We start from the raw sequence: 26,081 nt of genomic DNA, 5'->3' as shown, positions 1-26,081 counted from the left end.
TTTAAACTTGCCCTGGTAAGTAGTCAGGGCGATCTTGAAGAGCTGGTCCTAGAAAATAAACATGGATCAAAAGATGCTGGGTTGGGTCCGTTTCAATTAAATGCGGGATAAACACAAGGAAAGTTGTTATGAGGGGTGTCCTTTCTAAAAGCCCCAGTGGAGACAGCGATGGTGGGAGGCAGCAAAATCAACTGGCCTGCAGCATCCTGAGCCCTGAGCCTGGAGGAATCAGGGTGTGAAATCAGAGTCACGACACTCTGATGGGGCTGCAGATGCTGCCACCACTGCCAGGCCCTTCCCCTCCCTCAGTCCCCTCCCTGCTGGGGACCCTCTGCCCCAGCCCGGCACTCCTTGGTGCATCAGCAGTGCCAGACTCCCACCCCAGAACCTCACTCAGAGCCATGGAAATCTTTCCATTGGCTGGCTTGGGAGGTTGGATGAGGCGACATTCATTTAGACTGAACAACCCCCATTTTGTAGCAGTATCTGCAGTGGGTTTTGGCAGCATTATGGCAGAAATAAACTATTCCCTTGTGCTTTCTTGGAAGTGATGAACAGTGATGGCAGCAAACTGAGTAACCTCTTTAATGTGCAACAACCAGTACGTAAAGTAACACACACTTCATGGTCAGAATCCAGTTTTAAATAGAAATTACACAGTGGACATGTTACATTGACAAGTATGTAGTGGTTTCAACATTATTTTCTCAAAAATAAAAATACACCACATCAGAATATCGCATACAAAATGTAGAATTTGCCCTAAAATAAAATTCTATCAAATCACTTAAAAAATTACAAAAGTAAAATGCATACAAACTCCAGTAAAACTGAACAGTCATACAAGTCGAGGATAGTTTACAAAGATGCTCTCCAACATGTAAAACCCTCTTCCTTCTCCATATGTTCATGCAGTTCAAAAAACCCCAACTGTTAGGTGTGTCCCATAATTAAAAGCTGTTTTTTAAGACCTTATCAAGTACTTCTTTCTAAAATGCACAGCGGAAGACATTAAATGTGGTAGAGGAAAAAGAGATTTTGATCTAGGAAGTATCACAGGCAGAGAAAAGAAACATGTCTGGAAAATGCATCATTGTCCCCAGGGAGCAGGAGCTGATGGCAGGCTGCTTGTGGGGACACCCTACAGCTCTGCTGGGCTGGCTCAGCCCAGGTGATGGCAGAAAGGTCAGGGCACACAGGAGAGCTGTGTGCAGGGAGGGGGCAGGGAACCCAACTCTGGTTTATATTGCACATTCAGGGTGTCCCTGCTGCAGAGGGACATGGAGCATCCCCCTCCCCTGGCACAGGTGGGGACAGCAAAGCACCCCAAAGCCCCTGACTTGTCCCACACAAACCTGCACATCCCCTCTGTGAAGGAAAACATGGGCTTGGGGTTGTTGTGGCTTTAATAAACACATGGACTAAGGTTGGAGAAGTGGCCTCAGCCTGAAAGGAAAAGCTTCCCATAAAGAAAAAAGGTTTTGCTGGTGGTATTTTCTTCATGTAGCAATACAAAGTGAGTGCAGTGAGTCTGTCCAGATGTAACAAATGGATAAATCACATGGAGGAAGCCAGTGGGGAGAGAGATGGTGCAGGGAAAAGCTGTTATTGCAGAGAGCAAGTTCCACCTTGCTGCACCTTGGAAAACCAGCGCCTCCTCGTCTTGTGCCACCACCGGAGGTGTCCCTGTCCCTGTGGCACAAATCCCATCACAAACAGAAAATGAAGGTCAGAAACTCATCCTTGAGGAAGGAAAAAATGAGGGTCTGAGACAACTGGGCTGAAGTGGACACCCCTCAAGTGCAAATAACCCAGGAGCCCAACATCCCCCCTCCTGGGCATCCTGGCTGAGCGCTTCCCTTCTCCCTCTGTGCCTCAGTCCCTGCCCTCTGCCTGAGCTTGAAGCTTCCCACAGTGCTGCTGGGGCTGAGCAGTGAAGGAACAGTGCTGGGGCTGTGGGGGGCATGAATTGATCCAAAAACATTGCAATCCCAAGTAATTGGCAGGAGCCAGCACATCTGTGCAAATATTTGCTTTTGCTTGTCAAAACTTTGGACAGAGTTAGACTTCTTCCTCTATTTATTAGTTTCATCTGTCTTGAAACACAAACTGCAAAAATTGTAAGCAGATTGACATCTTCTTCTGACTTCACTGGGGCTGTGCCTGCTCTGGGGCAATTCTCTGCCAGCTGAAGTGACACTCCTGGAAGCAAGGCAGATGTTCCTGTGCCACCCACAACCCACCCTGCAGCAGTAACGGCGGCAGGGAAGTGAATGGAGTCTCTGTTGATGGTTCTGACCCCTCACGTGAAGCAGCGAGCCTGGAGGCTGCCTGGCTGTCTCTCTGTTGGAAAGGAGGCAGCAGCCACAAGGCAGCATTTCCCTCTTCTCCTGTCACAGCTGGAATGCTGGGACCCATGGAAGGTGACAAAGTTCTTGTGTGTTTTGGCAGGGTTGGCATCTGCCCTCACACAAGCGTGCACCCACACACAGCGACCTCCTTGCACACCCCACATCCCTGCTCTTCCCATGTCATGTGGTGCTTTAACAAGCCCCAGAATGGCAGCATCAACATCAAAAACCAAATCAATACCCAGTACTGGTGTAGGTTTCCACACCAGTGTAGCAGTTACCTCACCAAGTTATTACGATGGTCCATACTTAGTATAAAAGGAACCTCCTCAAAACTAATGAAACATAAAAATGACTTTGTCAGAGATACTTACTAATTTGCAAGTGACCCAACAGAAGAAATGATCAATTAGAGCCCTGCTGTCACACCATTACAGAGCAGTTTTATCCACTGTGCAAACTGTGTAATTCCCATTCATATTTCAGTCACTCCTGACAATTAAATCACATTTCCCTTTCTTGCAACAGCCAATACATGCACATCAATCAATGCAGCTTGTTTGTGTTGCAGCGCAAGGCCACACAGTCATCTGCTCAGTTTACTGTAGAACAAGCCCGACATTAACATCCCCATCACCACAAAAATTCAAATTTTATATGGATTTGATCAATCCGATGCAATATTTTGGCGCTGAAATGCCCCCTGGAACTGGGTGCTTCCCCTTACTCAATCCAACCTGTTGCTCTCCCCAGGTTAGCACTACAAACACGGACAGAGTCTGGGGTTTTCCAACCCAAAGTTGTCCCACTCCCACTCCTTTAAGCTCTGTCAGATGGTTGGGAATAACTGTGATGTTGTGAGCCTGAATATCTGACACATATGGTGCCTATCAGCTCAGCCTCTCTAGGTGTGGGAGCTAAAATCATAAGTTTCAGGTAAATTACCTGAATTGTAATCTGCTTGTAACAGATTATCTATTCACAATATGTGCAGAATCCTTTGGGTCTGCACTTTCTTCCAGCTGGCATGATTTTCTAAAAAAATCCCTGTTCTTATGTATATTAAGTACATGGCCAGCCAGCCCATCCCTGTAAAATTGCTCTGGAAGCAAGGAAGCTCTTCTCCACACCTCCAGCTCAGGGGAGCAGGCAGCCCCAAGGGAAGGCAAAGGATTCCAGGGGAAGCTAATGGGTAACAGCAGTGACCAGAGACAGGAACCAGTGCTGTAAGTGGAGCCTGCATTTTCTAATCCTGAGCCTCCCCATGAGCAGCATGGGAGCTTGCACAGCTCCACAGCTCAGGAGAAGGAGAGCCAGCAGCACTGGAAGCTGGACTGAGGGTGTCACAGAGCCAAACAGAAACCTGAGGAGCAGCCCATGTTTAAAATGAACCATTAGGAGAGAGTGGTCACTATGGAGCATCCTTCCCAGCATTCCCAATACAAACCACAGCACAATTACCTGTGTGTGAAGGGGCTCAGCACTGCTGGGGAAGATGTTCTTCAGGGCTGTGACCTTACAGGCCACAAAGAGAAGGAAATTCCGAGACTTCTCAGGGCACCTTCCTCTGCTTGCAAGTCACAGGCCATGCAGCAGCCAACACTGTGACTGGTACAAGTTAGAGAGACTTCGAACTTTCTCTCATTATTAAGAAAAATATTAACTGTTTTGAGCCTATTCGGCACTATTGCTATTTCATCAGCACTGCTAAGGGCTCTCCCTGCGCTTCAAACTCAAACTTCCAATGAAGTTCAGGTATCCTGGCAGCTTGGACTCTTGCTAAATCCAAACAAGGGTGGACCAAGTGATAATGCTTATCCAAAAAATATTTCTATGGGTTGAGAGTTGCATTACTGACAGGAAATGGACTGCTCCTCCACAGAAGGATGCTGCTGTGGGGCACAGATGGGGATAAAATATTTTTTGTAGATCTCAGCAAGCACATTTACAAACCTCACCTCCATCCTGAGCCAGACTTGCTAATCTAATAAAATCCTAAAGCCTGAACAGTGTCTGTGGAATGCAGCCGTGTCCTGCACAACTTCAAGTTATTTGGGAGCAATCCTTTGACTTTCACTTGGGCAGACTTCCATCAGCCTTGCTGGAAGTCAGGTTGAGCCCTGACTGCAGAGTGAACCCAGAGCAGGTTTCCAGCAGGGCCCAGCCGGGCTGCCCAGCCCTGGAGAACGTCCCTGCTTTGGTGCAGGGGCACTGATGGCTGGAATTCAAGCCACACTGCAGTGCCAGACAGACACAGGCCATGGGCTCTGCACAGAAAGGCTTTGGCAGTGGGGCTGCAGGGGTGATTCCGTGAGAAGCAGCTGGAAGCTTCCCCATGAGTGACAGAGCCAACACCAGCCAGGCTCCAAATGGACCTGGCACTGGCCAAGGCACCCATCAGACATGGTGATAACACCTGTGGGATAACAGATTAAGAAGGGAAAGGAAGTTACTGCACAGCAGCAACTGCAGCTGGAGAGAGAAGTAGCTCTGCAGGGATCCAGGTCAGTACAGGAGGGGCAGGAGCTGCTCCAGGCACTGGAGCAGAGATTCCCCTGCAGCCTGTGATGCAGACCATGGTGAGGCAGCTGTGACCCTGCAGCCCCAGGGGAGCAGAGATCCACCTGCAGCCTGTGGAGAACCCCACGCTGTGCAGCTGGATGCCCAGAGGAGGCTGTGGGCCTGTGGGAAACGTGCTGGAGCAGACTCCTGGCAGGACCTGTGGCACCATGGAGAGAGGAGCCCAGGCTGGAGCAGGTTTGCTGGCAGGATTGTTCCCGATGGTCTGCACCCACACTGGTGAAATTCGTGGAGGACTGTCTCCCCTGGGGGGGACTCCATGCTGGAGCAGGGGAGAATGTGAGGAGTCCTTCTCAGGGGATGAGACTATGTGTGATGGTCTGACCACAGCCCCATTCCCTATCCCCCTGTGCTGCTGCAGGGAGGAGGGAGAGAAAACCACAAATAAAGTTAAGCCCAGAAAGAAGGGAGGGATGGGGTGGAAGGTGTTTTCAAGATTAGGTTTTATTTCTCATTATCCTACTGTGATATGATTGCTAGTAAATTAATTTCCCCAAGTCAAGTCTGTTTTGCCCATGATGGTAATGGGTGAGTGAGTGATCTCTCCTTGTTCTCATCTCAACTCATGAGCTTTCCATTGTATTTTCTCTCCCCTGCCCAGCTGAGGAGTGCAATGACAGAGCAACTTTGGTGGGCACGTGGTGTCCGCCCATGGTCAACCCACCACACAGAGAAACAGCTACCAAAGCATCAGAGTCACAGTGAGCCATTCACACTGACTCAGAAAAACAACCAACAGGGTTTAAAACAAGAGGTTCACTCTTCTCCCCTGACTACGGAGAGCCTGCATCTGGAAGCACTGACAAATATTTTGAATTGTTTGATGCCTTCTGGAACAGAGGCAGAATAGATTATAGTCTGAATACTGTGTAAAATGCTTCTCCATCTTAAAATAGTCAGGAAAGTGAAAGGATTAGAAATCTCTGTCACTCGGGACAGTGCCTGAGCTGTGCAATTTTAATCTTTATATAGCTACAGTAAATTGCAGAAAGAGAGCTCTGAAGAGCCATCCGAGCCTGCAGTTCTGCCATGACAATGCAACTCCAATCAGACTCTTGGCAAGTGATCCTTGGTTTCAGAAGACAATAGGTAGCAGCAGCTACTGGATACTGAAACTATTCCAGGCACTAAAACATAGTAAAAAGAAGCTGGACAGTTAACACTACTCATCTGAAAAGTAAGAGGATGATGCCAGTGGATCTGAACGTGCTGGTTAGACTGATTTAGTTATCCCTGTGCAGGTTAGCTCCACTGCCACAAAGAGCCTGCTTCAAGACAGAAAAGATCATTTAGAGCTGATATAGGCAATGAGCTAAATCCATTTTCAGTTACTACAGTAAGTACATCAATTCCTCTGAAAACATAAAAGCAGGGAACAGCTTGTTTTATTTTACTGCACAGATACACTCCTGAGTTAAATCTTAGAGGTGTATTCTCTCTGCAAAAGGAGGGCAGGCAGAAGGAACAGATCCATGTCTGAAAGGAAGTTCTGGGTTTATTTCAGTGAGCTTACCGTGTTGGTGTCACCGCAGGGGCAAAGAAGAGCCCCACACAGGAGCAGTGTGTTTGATTCAACTTCTAGGGATGCAGAGCCCTGCACAGCAGCCTCCAACACGTGCACCCACCCCCTGCCACAGAACTGCCATGACAGGAGATCATTCACCCCAGAAAAGACTCCCTGTCACGGACAGTGCACGACACGTTCCCGCTCACGGCAGTGACTGGCTTGGTCACAAACAGGGGCACATCACCTTCCCAGACAGGATCACTTGGAGTAAACCTAGGGAAATACATACCCTTGCACAACTTATATATATATATATGTATCTCTTATATATATAAGTTTTATTTGTGTATACATTGATATAAATATGCACGCCCCCACACACACAAACACACTCCCATAACACAAAGCACTGAACACACACATACAGAAATATTTTAAATTATGCTGAACTGAAATCTAAGAATATAATTAAGAAATTATTAGCAGGTTTAAAAATTGAGTTAAAAAACTATTCAAAGTGTCTTTAATATTTATGTTCAAGTAAGGGCCAGAAGGACCACAGATTAGTACCAATAAAAAGAGCTGGCATTAATTTCCCATATTATGCCAGAACTCATGAGTTACTCCTCATTGTCAAACTCATTGTCATTTTGCCATCAATTCACCTCCTCAACTAGAAAGGGTTTTTTAGGAAACAGTGATTTCTCAAGACTTGGGTTACAAGCAATATTGTTTAGGCACCCTCAATCATAAACTAATCCTAAAACCCACACACGCCTTAGAGTATCAGGAGAGAACTAGCAGGACTCAGACACCCACACCCACAGTATTCAGCAGCACAAACAGTAAAAAAAGGCAGTACTGGAGATGGAGGATGGAAAGGTGACACAGTGGTGGCCTTTAGAACAAAAACATTTACGTAGAGTGACACTCCAGTACACCACAGATGCTCCATATTCGGAAGATACGGAACCACAGTGGCATTTCAGAGAGGACTGTGAGTGCAGCTGGGGATTCAGTGGCAGCTAAAGATATTGTTTACTTGTGCTCCAGGGTGATAACAAACACCTCTAATAACACTGCAAGGATTATTTGGGATATTTAGTATGGCTAAAAACCCTGGTACCAGTGTCTCATATCAGAACTCACTTTATCAGAATGTAAATGTAGTGTACAAGCACCAAATCATTTTAGCTTAACTGTTTAATGGACATTCAATATATAAATGACTAGTGATTTTAAAGAAGTTTTGAAGAAAAGATTTTTGTTTTCTTTCCTTATTTTTTTCCTTTTGTTAAGATTATTCCCTATTTTTATTCTGATAGAAGACTCCAAAGATTACTGGTACCCTGGTGTGTATAACTGTGAGTCAGCACACAGGCACACACATACACACACAACATACACCTCACTTCTACATCAACAGCCTCTTCAATAGAGAGCCCCAGCCCTGGCACAGGGACCTGGACAGCAGAGAGATTCTCTTTGTGCATTTCGGTGTAACCATCACCACTCCAGTTCCACATTTATGGCAAATCAAGATGGTCTTAAATGTAAGAACAACCCATCCCTCACCCTCTCTAAATAAAGCCATGAGTAAGTCTTGAAATTTCTTTGTTTTTCTGCTGTTCAGCTGTGCAAATCCAGGCAGATGTGCAGACTGCAAAGCCGACTTCCAGTCTCTTCCAAGCCCTCACCAGTCCGGCGTGATCACACGGAGACGACGACGTCGAGATAGAGTCTGTCGTAGGACTCGCGGAAGCACAGGATGAGGAGCAGGCTGAGCAGACACGACCCTGGCAGGCACCAGTTGAACCAGGAAAACTCTGTAAAGCAGAACAGAGACCCAGCCTCAGTTAGCAAACATGTTCTGTGTTTAAAGCAACCAAAACTCGGACTGATGGCAGGTTTGAAGGAAATTGCTGTGTTCTGACAAAATCCTGACAGCTCCTGATCGATCGATGGTTAACATGGTCTGTGAGCCGTCTCTACAGACACCTTATGTTATATGTATTTATAACCAATGCCTCCAGCTAATGTAAATCCTGCTTATTCAACCTGCCAATGAAGAGAACAGGGAAAAAAAAAAAATCTATCATTGCTAATGGAGAATAAACCACTTCCAAAGACTCTACTCATTAGTCCCTTGATTTCTATGGATTGAGAACTAAAATTAAAAGCATAGGAAGAAGCTGGGGTTGATTTTAATCAAACCTGCTACATGGCATAAGGAGGGAAAACCAATTCCTCAGAAGAAACTTGTGCATAATACGATCAATTCAATTTAAAAGTCGTTGCAAAAACAGGTCCTCAGAAGCCTCTTTTCAGCTGTTCGACACAACATACTGCTCTTAAAACCCTGTGTTCCATATTCAAGAAATCCTATCATCTGATATTTGGCTAATAATTAGCAGTTTTATTCAGGGTTTTCTTCAAACAATACAATTTTTTCTTTTTTTTTTTAATGTGTCAATTTACTAAAGAAGCATTTGTTTCACTGGATTGCATGTTTTACTTATTTTTTTAATATTTCCCATTATTATTATTATTACTCTTATTATTATTTATTTAATTTTACAGAATCTAAACTCTCCCTCAAGGTCTGAGTTAATGAAAATCAAGGGTTCATCACTGCTACTTTCTTAAATTTGTAATTTATACTGCTGAAGGAAAAAGCATGATTTATTTTAAACAATGTGAAAGACAACAGTCAGCCTGAAAAATCAACCCTCCAAAACCAGTAACCTTCAATAACACCCTCTCTGGTCCACCAAAAACCCTTATGGATTTTTTTAGGCAGTAGTGTTATTAAAACCATAGTAAAATTTTTCTAGGCTTGGAGAAGACTGTTATGTGATGCCAGAAGTCAATAGGCAAATGCTTTGCTATTATTTTCCTTACAACATTCCTGCTTAATTGAATTAAACAGACTTTAACTCAAATATCCTAAAAGACAAAATTGAACTTGTGAATCCTTCATGTCTTTTTTGATTCAGAATTTGTGACAGCACTGGTGATGCAGGGAACACATCAATCATGTGAAGCCAAAGGTCAGTTTCCTTTTGTTTTTCCCTTGCAAGTCCCTGCAGAAAAGGCAAAGGAAACCTCATCCAGAGACTGCAGCTTTGAGGCACAGCACTAGCAGAAAGGCTGAGCTTTAAGAAGGTTTACATCCCCACTCTGCTAGCTGAACCAAAATCTTCAGTGCACTGGAAAGCTTCCAAGGTTTGGGTCCTTCACAGCATTTGCAATATCAGTACAAGGAGTAAAAGCAAAATTGGAGTGAAAACTACTGAAAGATTATTTGGCCTAAAAGGAAAGACCAAGGGAACAGGATGAATTTGACTGAGTTCTGATTTATCTGTAAGCTTCTTAAATGCCATTAGAGGATGTATTTGAATCAAATGAAAGCAAATGATTAAGATAATTATCTTCCTTCTAAGGGATTTTTTTAATCAGAGGAGCCAATAGCACCCCTGGCACTGATCCCCCCCAGTGACCACATGCTCTCTTGGACTTTCTATCAAAGAATGGATTGTCTTAGAGCACAAATTACTTTATTTTTTTTTCTTTTGAAGAAATAGGAAAAATATTTTAAGTGTATGAGTATTCCAATTTCAAGTTTATCCTAACCTGCATTTCCTGGTATCTCGTAGGGAAAGAAATACAAGAGACAAAAAATGGTCCCAAATACCCTATTTATAGGGGAATTAGTCCACTTTATTGTAATTCTTTCATCAGAAGTGAGACACCATATCCATCCTCATTTATTATGTAATGCCAAACACTGAAAAAATTCTCAGAATATTCTGTGTCATCTTTCCAGCTCAGGTACAGATGTCAGAAACAATAGTATGTGCGAACAGAGTTCACAGCAATTAATATCAAAAGCATACTTCAAAACATAAAGACTAGCTCTCACACTACCCAAGGCTAGCCCAGATGACATTCAGATTTTACAATGATACAGTTCAGTATCAGTATTAAAAAAATTAAATAATTTTTCTCCGTTTGTGTTCACAGACCACAATTTGGAACAAGGTTGCCATCCTGCCTGCAATTTCCTGGCAGAAAGACAAACCATGCTGAAAAATTGCCCCAAGTTGAAACCTTGATAATTTCTAGCTGAATTCAATATGAAATTTATCACTCTCCTCTTAGTTATAAAACACATCTTAAGAAGTAATAATACATAAAAGCTCACATTTTCTAATGCTTTACAAATATTGCACCATGAAGCAAATGTTTACTGTAATGACAAAATACAAAGAAAAAAATCTGTGTCTTTGAAAACCATTAATAAAGACCACTTCCCTTTGAAAACAAGCTGGGTTCTTATTTTACAGCTTAGAGTAATAATACCTATTACAGTCTACTAAAAAGCAAGTTGTAAGTTATGATTACGAGTTAGGAGGAAGCAAATAATACTTGAGAGATGAGGAAGTCTGAATAAATTGACAAAAACATGAAGCGAAATACTGCTGTGCTGGATTAGGCCACGGGACTACCCAAAGGAATGCCTGCTCTGTCTTTGAGCAGTGGTCAGGAGATTTCTCTGCCCTGCAGGGGGACCTCTGACCCACTGAATGGAGCTGGCCTTACATGAGGCATTTCTGCTCTGCCTCTCCTGAGCAATCCAGTTCTACAGTTCTCAAAGCATGAGATTGGGTGAGCTTTACTGTGGTTCTGAACCCCCAGAGATGCAAACATTATTAATGGTCACGTTACCCATGCCTTTATAAAATATGATGACGGTGTGTACCTTGGTGTTTCTGGCTACAGCAAATTCAAATAGAATTACCTTGCATCTAAGTAATTTCATTTTTATAAGCATGCATACAGAAAAGAACAATTAAAATTCCCCTTCCTTGCTGCCCTTGCCTGGATTCAAACATTTGGTTATTAACAGAAATTGTATGTTCAAGTCCTTCCTTTTACTGACACAGATACATCCTTAAGAAGAGTTAAATTTTCCAAGTGGCTTATATTTCTTACCTGTATGGTAAAATGTGAGGAAAAATAAAAGCACTCCCATGAACACATTACTCAAAAAGGTGACAACTCCACAACTTATTCCTTCTGGAACAGGGTAGACTGTCTCCACAAAGAGCTCAAAGAATATTGGTACGCTGCTGTTGAGGAATATACCCAGCAAAATGCAGGATGTGTACAGTGTAGCTATGACAGAAACAAAAACAGTTATTAATTTCGTGCTGGTGTTTTCCCCCCTATTCAGAGCTGCCAAGAATACTAATATCTGAATAACCAAAAAATGCATAAATTTATTTTTATCCTCTGTGTATCACAAAGAACATCACATCCCACTAGCTTTAGGCAGAATGCATGCATTGATTTGCAAAAAAAAAATCAGAAATACTGATTTATCTATTTATTTAAACAGAATCCATGAAGATACATTCAGTGATTTGGACTTCACTTGTAAGTAAAACAAACAACAAAATTATGAATGCAAAGCATCATCTACAGTTTGATTTACCTCTGAAACAAACAGAAAATATTGTCCTACACACAATTAGGACAGGGAGCAATTAATGCACCAAATTGGAAATGGACATGGATTAACCTTTTGACTTAGCTCTAAAGGTCAAAAACTAATTTTGCTTCCATTTTACAAATAAATACTAATGATCTACCAGCTATCAAGACATTAGTATTCAGCACAGCCTGAGCTGCAACATGTTGAATCCCTTCTGGCTTCAAAAGGAAATGAAGGGCACCCAGCTCCTGACAGGAACAGGACAGATCCGATAATGCAGATTATTCACTGCTGCACAACAGATTGTTTTTCTTGGACAAACCAACACAAGACTGTGATATTTCTTCAGTAGCCTCAACTGTTTTGTTCTACAATTTCTAACACTGCCAAATACTTCACAGTACTTAATATAGAAGCTTAATATACCTATATTATCATTTAATAAACATATTACAGCTATTTCTGGACAAAAAAAAACAACCACAAAACTTCACAAAAATTTAGTACCTATTTAGAAATTTAAGTAAGTTTTTTCTTAGTGCTGTCTTGGACAGGGAAGATTTCCTGACTTGCAACCTCAATAACCCAAGGTTACTGACCAAGTAAAAAGAAGAAGGAAATTATTAGAAGGCTTGAAATAACCAGAAAACTCTGGATTAATTTGTGAGGTTCCCACCAAAATAATAAGAAAACCTAAAGAAAAGATTTTCAGATACAAAAGTGTTATGAAGTCACAGGTAAATTATTTATAGCATCTTTTCACTGCAGTGAAAAGATTATGTGGTACAAAATCCTTAGATTTTTTTTTTCATATAAATATATATGTGTGTGTGTACATATTTCAGTTTAATTTACATTCTTTTGTCTTACTAAGGGGAGAACTGAAACAGCTCTGCTTCATCTTCTGTTAAGCACTGCTCAAGCTTTCAACTGAGAAACTGTTAGGAAGCAGGAAACGTTCAGCTTAAAAAACAACTAAAAATCAGCTTTTTAAAATATGAAGAATCACGGAAAAGAAATAAAGGCATTAAGAAGCAGAAAGGGCTATTTATTGCATCCTCTATTTCATGTGGTTTGCTTCCAAGGCACAAAGACATATTTCTTTCTCTACAGAGGACTTGTCTGGGCAGGAAAAAGGAGGGAGAGCTGGCCCCTGCTTTTTTGGATACACCACAATATTCTGAGCTGTTAAGAAAAACAAACACACACACAAACCAACAAACCCGACCCCCTCAAAATCATGGTAGCTTCTCCTACTCTTGAATTCTCCTGTCATAAACTACAGAATAAATCAAAGAAATTGATGCAAGGTGTGTCCAGAAGCTGACAGAGAGGAAATAAAAATCCCCATACAGTATTAGGATGTTCTTCCTAATGTGCTCCTCTAGCTAACACTGAAGACCTGATTCCCCAGTTAAAAGATCCATAGAGTTTTGCTGCAAGTCCTCACCAGTATTTAAAGTTTCATGAGCCACTCTTTGAACTCCCATTTACCTCAAACACTGCTGCATATTGCTCTAACTCTCTCTAACTGCTGTCAGGTGTAGCCAGAATACCCAAACACACTCAGTGGTTTGAAATTTTTGTACTGGCTTGAGAGACCAACACATAAATGAAGCAAAAGATTCTCTTAAGACAAATGAACATCTGCCTCTTATTATACTCAGTTGAAGACTTGTAACTTCTAGAGAACACCTTCAGAACCTCCCCCAAAGAAGAGAAGGTGGCAGCCAGCTGTAATTCTGTATCAAAAACTCAACCAGTGGAAATAGTTGAGAAGTTGCTGAAAGCCACAACAGCACCATCCAAAGTGGAGCAGCGAACAGAGTGCCAGAAGCAACACCTCTGCAAGAGGGCTGAAACATCTTCCATGAAGAGCATCAGCCAGGAAAGGGAAATCATGCCTCTGAACAGACACAATGTCTAGACGTATAATTTCTAGAAACTTAAAATCAATGAGATGAAGGCAAAAATTACTAGCCATTTAAAGATCGAGACTTCAAATTTTGTTTACTACAGTAGATGCCAAGGTTTCCATTAAATAAACAGAAGCCTTCAAGCTAGATTTGCTAGTTTAAAATATACCAGTTGAATTACATCATTGCTCACCACTCACTAAAATGTATTAAGATGACCAGACCACAAGTGAACAAGGGCACTAACTCTGTACCTTAGAAACAACATCCTTACATTTCCTTGTCATGACACTCACACAAACACACCCACCAGCACACACCTCACATTTCCATACCACAAGGAGGAAAGCAGCTTTACCATCGCCCCAAAGTATTGCCTGCCTTTTGTGTGCACACCAAGAACTGCCAGCTGAATACCAGTAACAGCACCTCAGCTGAGATCACAGGTAATACTGATAAAACAAGGTCTACATAGAGGTGCAGATACACACACCTTTGGAATTAATAAGCAGAAATGTCACAGCAAAAGGACAGACAGAACATAGCATCCAGTAGATGCCAATTTAAGTTCTAACATCTAGTGGAAATGATAGGTTTTAATTGGGAAACCACAAAAAGAAGCTCTGAAAATGAAGAATGAAGGAGATGTGCATGTCTGAAAGCCTTCTTTAAATGGTACATATTGTAGTGACGGAAAACTGTTTTTTATTTCACGCCTCTGTAAATCACCCAGGGATTCCACTAGCTTGGCAGCTAAGTCACATATCCAACCAGTCAACTAGACAGGAACTCAAAGATATGCAGTTTCAGAAAAATAAGTCACAGAAAGAAGTAAAATCAGAGTTCAAAAGTGGTTTTTGCTTTTTACTTCACACACTAAATAGCATATCTCATATTCCAGCTCGTGGGCAACAGGATAGCAGGCAGATACCACCTATTAACAGGGACCATTTGCTTTCCCTCACAGAGACCTTGCACTGAACAAACACAATTACCATGATTTTATACTGCAGAAGAACAGCTGCTGAAGTTACAGCAAATGTTCTTTCAATTAAGACAATCTTAATGACAGTCATTGGAAATGAATATAAGGATCTGAAAGCACTGACTAAAAAAAACAAAAAAAAAAAAACCCAGATGATTCACCAAGAAGCTAACATTATGTCCTAAAGAATAGCAACTAACTTGGATAGGCCTACACTGGAGAAGTGTGTCATGCTACGAGTATAAAAAAAAGGTCACTTTTTCTTAGGGAAAGGAATTAATTAATTGCCTATGAAGTTGCGCACAAAGTTGTGTATCCAAGACAGTGGCAGCTATGGACATCAACAATGGAGCTGGGCTAGGTTTCTTAAAACATGACATTAACTGAAATAGTTTAAAATACGTTTCTGTGCATTAAGCAGCTATTTCTCAGGTTGGCCACTGCAAAAAGATCAGCAAAGGCAAAACACCCATCCAAAGCACAGCTGTTTCACAGAACTGGCCAGGAGTTGCTGCAGCAGGAGGCTCAAGCCATGTTCATGCTTGAGGTATGAGCTAACCCTTGCTATTCCCTCAGCACTCATTCTCCTGACCAGGAAGGAAGCAAGGAATAAAATGTGCCTTGATAATAGCTCTAGAGATGTTACCAGTTAGATGAAGCAAGGTAGTGACTTGGGACTGATGGTGATACAGTGGCTCAGCACAAAGAGGAGAAAAAATGTCAAGAAGGAAGGTTCCTGCCTGGCTTATCTCCTGTATTTGCTATCCATCTCCTGGATGGCAAATCCATGCGCATATCCCAGGAAAAGACCTTCTATTTTCCCAGACAGAAGCTGTGGCAAAAGCTTTATACCAATTTAAAAAAAAAAAAAAAAAAAAAGAGGGGGGTAGAGGGGTGAGGGGGGAAGTTAGGAATTCAAACAGGGAAGTGATTTAAATGACAGCCTTCACTTGGTGTCCTCAGATGAGCTTGCAATGCAGCGGAAGGAGACTCAAGTATCTCTGACATCCAAACAATTTCCCAGAATTTTCCAGGACATTCTACAACATGTTTAGCAATTTACTCTTAAATTATACCATCACTATATGTATAACTACAGAGCCTGATCCAAACCCAATTGAAATTGATGGAAGGACCTCAACTGATGTGACTAGCTCTTATCAACCATTGGCACATGTATCTTAGCTGATTTTTAACAAAGAATATGAAATATTACCATTTCTTAAAAAAAAAAAAAAAAGTTTTCAGATAAATTTACACAGGAAATGCTGTATGAAGTGCAGGCAAGTGGTACAGTATCTCCTTCCAAAGTCCTCTGCCAAGATCTCTTGAACTCTGTACATTTTGTAACAGTTCTCTTCTGAGACACACTCAGCCAAAACTCACACAAATTTTATACAGATAAACAGGAGAGTAAATACAATGGAATATATTCTTTGTTATTGCCCATTATAACTGTAGCTCAAACACCAAAGTGAAAGGATAATGCCTCATGTGGATGCAGGCTTTGTTGACTTTAGTGCTTCAGTATCCCCACGACCAATTTGAACAATTCAAGTTAGCTCCTGCCAAAATCTAAAGTCTTGTAAAGTAGAATGAAACCTCCCTATAATCTAACTCTTGCTGCTGGCCATGGTACGAAAAGTCATGGAAGAAGTCACCCTTAATTTTGCCACAAGAAATGTGACTCCCTCAAGGTAAGACAGTAAATTTTACTGTAATTCATTTATGGGAATGGGAAAACACAATAGAAGAAAGATGTCTCTGTAGTGCACATTTATAACATCAATATGTTTCATTGCCCGGATTTCCATTCCAGCACACACTGATCAAATTTCTATCTCATGATAGAGTTTTGAAAGTAACCAAAAATCTGATCAAATTTGATTTGTTCTACATTCTTCTCATGAGAAAAGCAAGTGGAACTTGCTTTGAAAGCAGAGCATTCAGTTTGGAGGACTAAGAAGTGAAAAAATTACTGAGTAAGCCTCAAGAAATGAAAGAGGAGAGGGCTGGAAATTATACAGTATTTGAGGTTTGCTATCAATGGATATTTAAAGTGCCCAGATTCACAGATATTCATCCCTGAAACGCTCCTCCCAAATTTCAAGCACTGTACACTATTTAACACTGTTTTTTAAGAGAAAATAACCCCCTAAATTAGTTCCTCTTTAAGCACTCTTCTACCTGTGAAGTCAAAGAAGCTGTCAGCAAAACAAAGGCCATTATTGCCATCTTATGAATGGGAAAAGCAGGAGTAGAGGTAATGATTTGCCCATAGCCCCAAGCAGGTTAATGTTTTCAGGCCACTGTTTTCTCTTCTCAGTCCCTCTTGCCTTACACTTACCAAACACATCTTGTTTATAGTACAGAAATTAAACTGAAATAATAAACTAATCAGTATTACAAAATTAACACCTCTCTTTTTCAATACTGCACTTTGTAGATGAGGACAGAGAGACAGATGTGTTTATAATGTCCAATCTGTTGGACCTGAAAATAAAAGTGTAGGCTGCTTAACCTAAATATAGTCATCAGCTTATGGAGTTGCCACTGTATTCAGTGTCTGCCATGCAGCACTAGAAAAGATTTTGTAAAGCAAACTTCTGCTAAATGTGCTCATAAATATTAGAATATTCTTGATATGCTATGCTGAAAACACTCAATCTGAGCTGCGAGCAACTAGTGTTGCATATCAATTTTTGGAAAATGCTAGTATTTGTATCCAGAGATACTACCAGCAATACAAAGTGGCAAGATACTGAAACTGGCAATACAATGCCTTACACAATTATTTTGGGTCGAAGTATCCCATTGTACATAAATTCACATAATGAAGTTCAGTACAAAGCAAACTAACAATGAACTTGGCACAGAGAAACAGATCGGCAGCTGCACTGGGAATTCAATGGAGAAAACTATTTTAATGCGTGATGTGTACATAAAATTGTCTTTGAAACTGAAATGGAAATAATATACATTAAAATTAAAATTTCTTAAAATAAAATTCAGGCTCACTTAAAATATAAACCAATTCCAGAATCAAGGTTTTTGGAGAGCTGTGATTAGCTGATGAGAGGTGTTTTAGACAGATGATATAGTAGCTGGCACTGTATCATTATTGCCCTGCTTTCTTTTCTCCCCACACTGGCTGTTAAAGTTCTTATATTCGACTCTGAATACACTTTTTATAAAATCTTTTGGAGTTACATTAAGAAGTCAGCAAATGACAGAAAACTGGTCTTCTTCCATGGGAGGAGGAAAAATGGAGCATATTATGCAAATACAAAGTAATGCAGGCATTACTCAATGCAAACAATGCTAAACAGTATAATTTAAAAGAAACCACAAATGCAGGCATTGATTTTTAATATCCGGATTAAAGGTCTCCATTCTAAGTAATTACATTTTGTAGGAAATATCTTTAAAATTATGTTGGGCCTATTTAAAAGGAATTAGGAGAATATTATACAAACAAGGTGAGGAAAATACATTTTGCTGTGACCATTTTTTCAAATACTTTTCCTCCCCCAATATTTAAACCAGACATTACTAAAACTGCTACAAAGAACACCAATTAAAAGAGGGATTTGGTTTGCTTGTATTTTAAAAACAAATAGTTGGAGATTTTTTTTCCTTTCTTTTAGAGTGAATAATTGGCCATACTCTCTGATCTTTTTTCATGCTTCCATAAAAACACATCCACCTACTGCTTGCTCTGAGCCCAGGTGGGAGACAGGCAGAGGGTTTTCAGAAGAGGCAGAGGAGCATGTATGCCACCCAATACCCCCATGCTCAAGGAAACAACTGTTTTTTGACCTGGGGAAACCACTATCAGGGCCTGCCTATGGATGCAAACTATTCATGGATCAAGCAGCTGTCAGGTGAGATACAGCAGATGATGATGATGTCATCTAACCAGCCTTCATCTCTGTGGTGAAGCCTGCTTAATGCCTGGGCCACTACAAAGGCTCCCATAAAGTGTCTTGTCTCCTCCCCAAAATGACTGTCCTGTACTGTGCAAGAGCTCCCTTCTAACTGTACCAGCAATCCTTCAGACCGTGTGGATATTTCAGCAGTTTCCAGGTATTGCTGAAGATGGCAGTGCTTGGGGCTTTGTAGGGCAAAGCCTGACTTGTTCAAGAGAAGGAGGGGGCCAAGAGAGGAGGGGGAAGTCCCTCCCAAAATGGGAGCCACATGGTTGGAAGGGAAAACAAAATCTCTTCAGAAGATCAAATGTACACACCCACAAGTTTCCGTATCGGTGTTGAACCCTGCTTGCTCTGCCTCAGATTTGAGTAAGGCTGAAAAGTGCTGACTGAGATCCATCACTGGCTCTGTAGCACTTCCAAGCCCAACACTTGTGCTCTCTGCCACAGGACAGGAGGAAGTGGAGGATTGAACCTTCTAGCAACATCAAAACCTGTTGCCTTCAATAACATAACAATCCCTGCTTTGCAGCAGGTGTCCAGTGCTGCCTGCAAAGTGGCTCTGGAATACAAAGTAGTTTATGGACCTTTTCTGGAAAGAAAAAAAAAAAGAAAAGAAAAAAGAAACAGAAATAAAACAAAAATTTTAAAGAAAGATCAGTGAAGGGAAAGCCCCACAATGATGTCTGCTTTTGTTTTGCACATCTTCCAGCTCTACTAAAAACACACAGAGAATAACTACCCAGCAGTCCACCATCAACACCAGCCCACTGATATGGAGAGGGACTTCCACCTTTACCAGCTACCACTAATCACTTCCAAAAGCTGCCAGCCCACAGCCTGCATTTGACCTCCTAGATTTGTACTCAGATACACTCTACATCTTAAACTTTTAATTAAAAAGAGAAGAAAAAAAGGAAGTTCATCCAAATCAATTCAAATGTACCGTTTCTCCCAATTACTGTGAATGCAGAGGTCATCATCATGTCGCATCATTACATTGAGGAATAATCTAGCATGAAGTCCTATAAATTAGCTTAAATAGCTTGTGTGTTTTCATCCATAGCAGTGTATTTTATAAAGATATACCACTGCTTTTCTGTGTACAAGGAATTAAATTGAACAGGCACATTACATCTATTTTATATGAACTTTAATGAGAACAGCCTGATGCGAACCTTCCCCCACAGCATATCTATGAAATTTAAATGGAAGAAAAAAGAGATCTTATTTTCTGGCTGCACATTAGACTCTGATGCTTTAGACTGCCTTTTTTTTTGAGGAATGCACCACATTCCTGGCACTTCTATTCAAAACAAGCTTATATATTAAAGAAAAGGGTTCAATATTTACAGTGACATATATAAGAACAGCACTGTCAGAAAACTCTGATATATAATTACAACTTAATCTAAGGAATCATCAGTTTTAAGAGAAATGGTAATTGCATGAAAAGTACAACCCATTCCCTGTATTTGAATCAAGGGATGATAGTTTAGGATACTATATATCAAACCTCAAATACCCTACGTACTTTTACGTCCTGACAATGGATCACCTTTCCAAAAAAAAGCAGCACAATGCACCTAAATGCTATAAACAAATAAGAATTCTTATAGAACCTCTGTTGCATGCCAAATTCTTTACTAAAAAAACAATAAAATAAAATCAGAGAGAGCTCCATCAGTTTTGTTTTCAAACACTGGCGAATGTACGTAATGACTTTCCCCTCTTGAAACGTCTCTGCTTCATTCTTATGCATAGACTTGAAGGGTCATTTATGTGTTTGGCTTGTTGCATCAATTCAGAGGATAGAGCTACTGTAAAAATTTACATTACTGCAGGCTTGTAGTGATGAAGCAGGCAAGCACGAGAAAAAAGCTTTTATTGCTTTTATTTTAGATTTGATGGAAAACTGTAGTCATTTAGTATGACAACAGCCATCATGAAATTTGATTTGTTTATTGATTGAATTATGTTTTATTTAAGCAGAATTTCTGAAAGCATTGAAATTTCAAGATAAAGCACAAATTTGACCTATCCATCCAGATGGTGTTACTCCTGAATTGATCATGTATTTCAATTTGCTGTACCCACTTTAGTTTATAGTTGTGACATTTGCAGTGCACCAAGGACACCTACTGAAACTCAAAGTTAATTTGAGTAAAACACTACTCTATATACTACTCTCCACACCAAACTCTTTTATTAAAAATGGACAAAAAAAGTCTTCATTTCTCCTAGAATGCATAAGTTGCTTGTAACAAAGATAGAACTATATTTAAAATGTATCTATAGACTTCTTCACTAAATAAATATATTTTTGAATCTTGATGGCTTAGGTTTTACTGTAATTTGCTACTCTGTTGAAGGTCTTGGAATCACAGGTGGATCAGTCCTTTGGTGCAGATAATAAAGTGAAGGATGAATTTTTAAGAGCTAAGCAGTGCTAGCTTTCAACTAAGGGTACAGCTAGCTGGCAGCCTGACTAGACCTCTGAGCTTTTCCCCCACTCCTGCCAAGAGCTTTTTTCCTTGTCTTTTTGAGGCGCAGGCTGAGTTAATTTTGGGCTGGAAGAGTTCCCTAAACCTGCATGCAGGTTCAGAAAAAGAGGACAGCACTGTGCAGGGACAGATTTAGATGGCTGAAAACACTACAGGTCACCTTGGTTTGAAATGCACCACGTGTTCCAATAACTAATGTAAGTTTCAAACCCCGAAATTCCCAGACATGTCACTGTTTCTTATATGCAACGCTACTCTCATTCATCTGATTTTTCTTGATTTATTTCTCACTTCGGTTATTCCAAAGGACCCAAAACAGAAAAACACTCAGTTACAAATCAAATTTAGATGTGTATTTGGGGTTCTTATTATAGGGTTAAGTTTCTAATCTTTTTATGAAGTTATTCAAAGCCAGTGAAGATATTTCAGATTCAATAGACTTTCTAAACTTTTTTTTTTCATTTTAGTAAAACTACTGTATTACTAAAGATACCAAACCAGGTTATAAGATAGTGGAGTGAAGACTTCAAATATTTGCCTGCAATATCAGTTATAAAGAATAGGAATTAAAATCATTGTCGATACCTGTGGTTAAAGGCAGATGAGTGACAGTAGTTAGACAGGTGAGAGTGAACCAGGTTGATGCTAATGTTGCTCCAGATAAAAGCAGCAGCAGTATGAACTTCAGCATGCCCCTGATAAAATCTGCAAATCTAAAATAAAAGCACACATCAGAGCAGTACAAATGCTGATTTTCATATTATTTAAATGTGACGCTTGACAATTAATTCAGTTTATTCTCATTAAACATTCTGGAGGCTATAAAAACAATTTAAAAGTACTTTCTCATTTTCAGAAATAGAAAAAAGGTATTTTTATAGAATGGTGATATTTCTAGCTGTCAAGCTGAAGAGCCATGGATTTTTTTAGCTGCCACGAAATAACAACCAAACCAGAACAATTCTCAAGTAATTCTCAAGGCATCAAATGAATACACTTGGAGGAAAGTTTTTGTTTCTTCTGCATTTGTTGGACACAATATCACACCACTACTTTCATCGCTGTTTAGTCAGCATTTGCCAGTCTCCCTTGGCAGACACAGAGCTCCATTAGCATATGAGGAGGTTGCCACGTTTTATTCAAGACATAGTTAAGTGTCAAGATTCATTCCTGTGGGAAATGGAAAAACTCCAAAAAATTCCAAAGAAAGCCTAGTTGAAGGTGAGAAGGAACAGCTTCTGAACCCTTGGAGGCATTGGTGATGAAGCTCATGGTGGCTTAGGCAAGGAAGGAACTCTTTACACAGGGGGTCACTCTGCCAGTGGCTGTTTTGGGTTGAAAAGTTCCAGAAACCACAAGCTTGGTGCTACTGCTCTTCTACACAGACACTGGTGACAGACATGGGGAGGGACAGCCCCACAAGTCCTTGGGCAGTCTGGCTGTTATATAGAGGGAATTATGATCTTTATACCACTTGATGGTACAATTGCTTTTTTCATCTTTTTTTCCTTTTTCTTTCAAGGAGCCAGAATGCTCTTGAGCGGTGCTTGTGTGGCAGAATTATCAGTGCAACCACTCTTTTCAAAGGGGATGTTAACCTAACTACTGAAAAAGATATATTAGAAAAGGCAATGTCATTTATTCTTGAGTAATTTGTATAATGTCCTGCTTAGGAGATGTGATTTTGGGATGGACAGGTTAGGTATACATTTCTAAAGCATATCTTCTGCCCCCACAGCCTCCTACCTTGATTAGGCTAATAGTAGCATAATCCACCTAGTTTGGTCCATGATGAAATTTGTCTGTCCATCAGCTAACTGCCTTCTCTGCCCTGACAAAGAGCACTCTACAGGCAGATACCTTATAGCTTACTTGATAAAACAAAAAAAGCTACCAACATTTTGAGAACTTCCACATACACCGTACGAGATGTAGGAGTAACGCAGTCAAATGCTCTCCACTCCCCCAAACCAGCTTCTTTCCTCTTATTTTGATTCTCCCCATGCTTTAATTCCACATTGAATTTAGCAGTGAGTAATTCAATAAGCAGTAGTGGGAGATCAATGCTGCATATAATCTGAGAAGTTTATGACTGCAGTGTTCAAGTGGCTTATGTATTCATCTCCAATACCCAGAGGTCAGCTGCTACTGGTGGATTTTTTTCTGACAATCCAATCTAGGAGTCAGGATTGCCTCACTGGTTTGCCAGTTTCTTTAATTATTCTTTGGGATCACTAGGGTCAAAATCAGCAATTTTAAAAGCTTTGCAGAAGCATCTCAAAGTGTAAACTTTCAGCTTATTCCACAGAGACTCCCACTTTGCCTGCTGGCAGACAACATCACTGTTCTCTGTTCTTACAGGCAAGGGCAGTAACGTGGATCCTGTCTAATGAAACAGTGTGAGAAGTACCAGCCTTCTTCAAGGGACATTCACAGACAACAGGTCTGGGGGTGATCTCTAGAGGATTCTGTCTCTATACCACCACAAGGAATATGTGAGGATTAGAGCATGATACGCATCTAAGACATTCATAACAGCTAAGTGGAGAAAATACCTACCAAGCAGCTGCAACTCTTTTTGACACAAAGATCCCAGTTTGGGCAGCAGTATGTTCCAAAGAGCTCTCAGATATGATAGAATTCCAAAAGGGTCAAAGGTACCCCAAAGGTAAAGGTTTATGCAGCTACTGGATTCAGCCAGCAATAGAAATAATGGCAAAAAAATGACATAGCAACCTAGCCTGAACTTGGTAATTGAAGGACCTCTCTTTCTTGTCTGGTTACAGGAATAAAGAAGAGTGTAAATCTAGTCTACTCTTCAGAATACTTGTTTCAATCAAAAAATATGAGAAATTACTTTTATCCTCAGGCCCAGCATTTGACTTCAAACCTTTGCTCTGTTTAAATCCTTCTTCATCATCTAGCATGTAAGGGATTGTCTGCAGCTGCTAAAACTGTAGGCACAACAGGAGAGAAGGTGCATATTTTTCCAGACACAGACCTCTGAGCCTACTGCTGGTAACAGTCTCCAGCCTCCCAGCAGATCCAGCCCCAGGCTGTATCCTACAGTTAAAATCACAAACCTGCACTGCTGACAACACTGCCTGTTGCTAAGGAAATTATCACCATGCCATAAAGTTTCAGCATTTTGACTAGACTGCAGGTTAGAAACAGGAACTGAAACTGAGCTGCAGAGGACAAAACCTCAGAAATATCTATGATCCTTGGCAAATGTGCGGAAAAAAATAAAAAAAAAAATCTGAGAAAAGGGAATAAAATTATGTTTCCATGCACCATATTCCATTAGCAATATGAATGCTGCTCTTTGACACTGCTTTTCTTCAAACTAGTAGCATTTGAAAGCTGCCAGCAATGGGTACAGCACCTACCAGCTGCCCAAAATAGGCCTGGCTTTTCAATTATAAAAATGCATCAAACACATTAGCTAAACATGTAAGTTCATGGCTATCAGGACAGCAGTGGGTGGAGAGTAGAAGGATTTATGTATAATGCTGAGGAAAACTTGCACCATTTTGAAAATGAGATAGATATACAAATTTCCAAACTGGGCATTATTTTAAATACAGATGATTTAACACCTACTGTGATGTACAGGACCTAATGCTCCAAGGCAAGACTCAGGTTGTCAAAAATTCTTAATTATAGAATCTGCATTGACAAAAATGGAAGGAGCAAATTCCTAAGCTGCACCAATTTTGCTTTGACAAATTAGCAAAAAAAAAAAAAAAAAAAAAAAAAAGAAAAAGAAAAAGAAAAGGAAAAAAAAAACCCACCCCAAAACTAACAGCTTCTTGAGAGGTGGTTAAGGGAGAGAGCTGCCTGCTTGGCAAATCACAGTTCTGACACTGAAATATATCAACTTGTCAGCTTTGACAAGAATCATTACTTAATTTTCCTAATTACAACATTCAGCAGATTACAGTCAGACTCGTCATTGATTCAACCCTACACAGATAAATGCTGAATAGGCCTAGGAGGGAGAGTCATCCATCAGAAGTGACAAATCACCTCCTCCCTCCCTTTCTGTATGCAAACCCTCCCATCTGAACTGTGCATCACCCAAGTTAGAAAGACGTATTTGAAGACAGACTGTTGGTATTTTTAAAATTTATTAAATGCTACAAAATACAGGTATTCTACAAGGTTTGAAATCAATTTTGAAGCAGTTAAGTTAAAGGGACTGCCAGCATTTCCTGAAACTTAACCCAGGCGATATATTAAATAAATTAATCTACCATAAAGACTGAGAATTGCATGTTGACATAGAGTCTGCAGATTCTCTCCTAACAAAGTTAGGTGAGCTTCTAAGCTCTACTATTGAAATGCTGCAAATATACTACAGATTAATTCATGATGGAAAAGATTAAACTGGCACTCTACCTGCTTCAACATGAAACCTATGGCATCTGTGTCATTTACAGCAGTTGCTTTAAACATCTATTCTCTTACAGAGAAAACATTGTATTTGAGCTTGGCTAATCAAAAGCAACTCTTTTTAGAGGAAATCCGGGCATGAACTTTGTTTGGCTAGATGAAGTCCTTTGGCCTGCATCTGGAGTGGATGGGAGAGAAGCGCTTGTTTCTTTTCCCTAGGTCAGGAGTTTTTTCCTCTCCCTGTTGCAGTTGCTAGGCAGCCTGCAAAATGTCAGCACGTGAAACATCACATTTCTTTATGCATTGTGTACTCTGATGGAAGCACAGCAAGTGAAAAAAAGAGGGTTTCGGTTTCTGTCCTAAAAAGATCACTCTCTCCATCCACAACGCCACAACGACGCAACAACTACAGATATC

At 40.6% G+C, this 26,081-nt stretch overlaps 1 protein-coding gene across 1 annotated transcript in view; it reads right to left on the bottom strand.

Annotated features, from left to right (window-relative positions):
• Positions 1-6,757: 6,757 nt before the first annotated feature.
• SLC49A4 (solute carrier family 49 member 4) overlaps positions 6,758-26,081 on the bottom strand; it is a 66,261-nt gene continuing 46,937 nt past the window's right edge. Inside the window, exons 7-9 of the mRNA XM_082285528.1 lie at positions 21,855-21,982; positions 11,434-11,616; positions 6,758-8,264 (exon numbers count right to left, since the gene is read on the bottom strand). Of these exons, the coding sequence (XP_082141654.1) occupies positions 8,149-8,264; positions 11,434-11,616; positions 21,855-21,982 (427 nt within the window). The 3' untranslated portion in view covers positions 6,758-8,148. The remainder of the gene's footprint in view (positions 8,265-11,433; positions 11,617-21,854; positions 21,983-26,081) is intronic.

This window comes from Coloeus monedula, assembly GCF_965178545.1.
Source record: "Coloeus monedula genome assembly, chromosome: 7".
Taxonomy (NCBI): domain Eukaryota; kingdom Metazoa; phylum Chordata; class Aves; order Passeriformes; family Corvidae; genus Coloeus; species Coloeus monedula.
The sequence above is the reverse complement of the archived record's forward strand: the minus strand, read 5'-3'. Positions and strand labels throughout refer to the sequence as shown.